Genomic DNA, 2,458 nt, shown 5'->3' on the forward strand with positions numbered 1-2,458 from the left:
ATCCAAATATTAAAAATATTGATAGGAAAATTTACCCAAAACCTCTACAGGTGGCCCAATCTTGCCATAGTGGCAATTATCATAACCCACAAATAATGTAAAATTAGAGCAATGCTTAAAACTCTTGTCTGAAGGGCCATGTAAGCATTTTCAAATGAGGTTTATTCACTTGATCATATGCTACCCTTTGAAATATATTCTAAAATTGTTTATACATACAATGGCACTTCAAAAAGCTCATGGAAAGATTCATATTATCTTTTAATACTATTTTTCTACGATCTTTTGAAGTACCCTTGTGTATTCTATGTAGAGTGAAGCTTTCCACAACTTTTTCTGCTTTACTCCTGAATCATTCTAAAGGGAAATTTAGAGTTTCTCAGATAGTTAGTTCATTCTCCTCACAATCACTGAGGTATAAATACATCCTTCTGCATTACTATCTGTTAAAGTTCTGGTTTCTTTGGGAAGTTTTCTCTTAATATCACTTTTAATCTACCATTTTCAGCTAACACCATGTGAGAATAGGAGTCAAATAGATTCAAATTGATCAGCCAGAGTAATGTGTTGATATAAATTTCTGACATTTAAACAGTCATTTTATCTCCATATACTCATATTTCTAATTCTTTTTAAAAAACATTATTTTAAATAAAAAAATAAATATTCTAATTTAGCTATCGCATATACTAACATGGCTACTCAATCTAAAAGGATTTGCAGATCCAAAAGATGTATTCTCCATTTTCAGGGCTAGAATTTAGATAATTCTTATTCTTAAATAAAGCCTCTTCTTGGGGAATTTTTCTCATTTTTATTGCATAAGCAAACCACACCTTGTAAGGGGAAAAATCCACTGAACAAAAATTGTACCCTCATTCATATAATCCTCATCTTCTGCAGTGCTCTGTAGAAGGCACCCTTCACCTGATCGTTCCTCAGACTGTAGATGAGTGGGTTCAGCAATGGGTTGAAGAGGCTGTAAAACAGGGTTAGGATTTTCTGCTGCTCCTGTTGCTGACTCTTGTCTGGGACCAAATAAATCATCATGGCTATACCAAAGTAGAGCCCAACTACACAGAGATGGGAGGAGCAGGTGGAAAAGGCTTTCATGCGGCCCTCCTTTGACTGGATCTTAAGGATGGCCCAGAGGATGCACATGTAGGAGATTAGCACCAAGGATAGGGGCCCAACTAAGACAAACACACCACCAGCAAAGACAAAAATTTCATTGATCCAGGTGTCAGCACAAGCCAGTTTGAGCACAGATAGGATTTCACAGAAGACGTGGTTCACTTCCTGAGGTCCACAGAAGGGCAGCCTTAGAAGGAGAATTAGATTTATTAGGGCCAAGAAAAATCCACATGCCCAGGAAGTGACAGCCAGGACCGTGCACACTCTCCAGCTCATAATGACAGTGTATTGAAGAGGATGGCAGATCGCTACAAACCTGTCATAGGACATCACCACCAAAATCATGCATTCTGCAGCAGCAAAAGTCAAAAACAAAGCCATTTGTATAATGCATGAGACAAAAGAGATGTTTTTTTTGTGTTTCACTAGGTTGTCAAGCATGTTGAGCAAATTGCTGGAAGCATAGGAAATGTCAATTATGGCCAGGTGTGAAAGGAAGAAGTACATGGGGGTGTGCAGTCTGGGGTCCAGGTAGATGAGTCCCAAGATCATGCCATTTGCCATCAGACTGAAGACATACAACAGGGAGAAGACCCAGAAGAGGAGCACCTCCATCTCTGCACTGAGCTGGAATCCCAAGAGGATGAGCTCTGTGACCCATGACTGGTTGCCCCTCATTCCTTCATGACAACGTGGAAAGGTCCAAAGTATGATGAAAAGGTCAGAGTTGGAGAATTAAAAGAAATTGAAGTTATCTAATGTAAAAATGAGCTCTGATGAAGCTTGTTTGCTTTTCCCTACTTGACTGACCCTTTTTTCATTTCTTTGCCTGTTTCCTTTCAACTCTTTCTTGTGAAATAATACAAACTTTCAGATGTCTCAAGAATTATAAACAATACTCTCATATATACTTCACCCAGATTTAACTATTGTTAATATTTTTATATTTGCTTATTATTCTATTTTCTCCTTATTAATGTGCATTATTTATTTATTTTTTTAAGAACCACTTAAGGCTAATGTTCATCCATGGCATCAATTTACACCTATGTTTTAAATTTTGTTCAAGAATAAAGTTATTCGCTAATCTAACCACAGTTAGATTTACCAAAATCAGGAAATGTAGTATTGACATGATACTTTTTTCTAAATACAGCATTTTCTTTCCCTTTTGTCCAAGATGCTAGCCAAGATCACATAGTCTTTTTAATCTATTCTAATCTGGGGTCGTTACCCAGTTTTTTTCAGGCTGCCTGGACACTGATATTTTAGAAGAGTACAGACTAATTGTTTTGTTGAATGCCACTCACTATGGGTTTTTTAT

At 36.9% G+C, this 2,458-nt stretch overlaps 1 protein-coding gene across 1 annotated transcript; it reads right to left on the reverse strand.

Annotated features, from left to right (window-relative positions):
* Positions 1–879: 879 nt before the first annotated feature.
* Positions 880–1,812, reverse strand: LOC134379975 (olfactory receptor 2A2-like). The gene has a single exon (XM_063099427.1). It carries the CDS (start codon positions 1,810–1,812, stop codon positions 880–882), a length of 933 nt encoding a protein of 310 aa, XP_062955497.1.
* Between the last annotated feature and the right edge of the window lie 646 nt (positions 1,813–2,458).

This window comes from Cynocephalus volans, chromosome 6 (assembly GCF_027409185.1).
Source record: "Cynocephalus volans isolate mCynVol1 chromosome 6, mCynVol1.pri, whole genome shotgun sequence".
Lineage (NCBI taxonomy): Eukaryota > Metazoa > Chordata > Mammalia > Dermoptera > Cynocephalidae > Cynocephalus > Cynocephalus volans.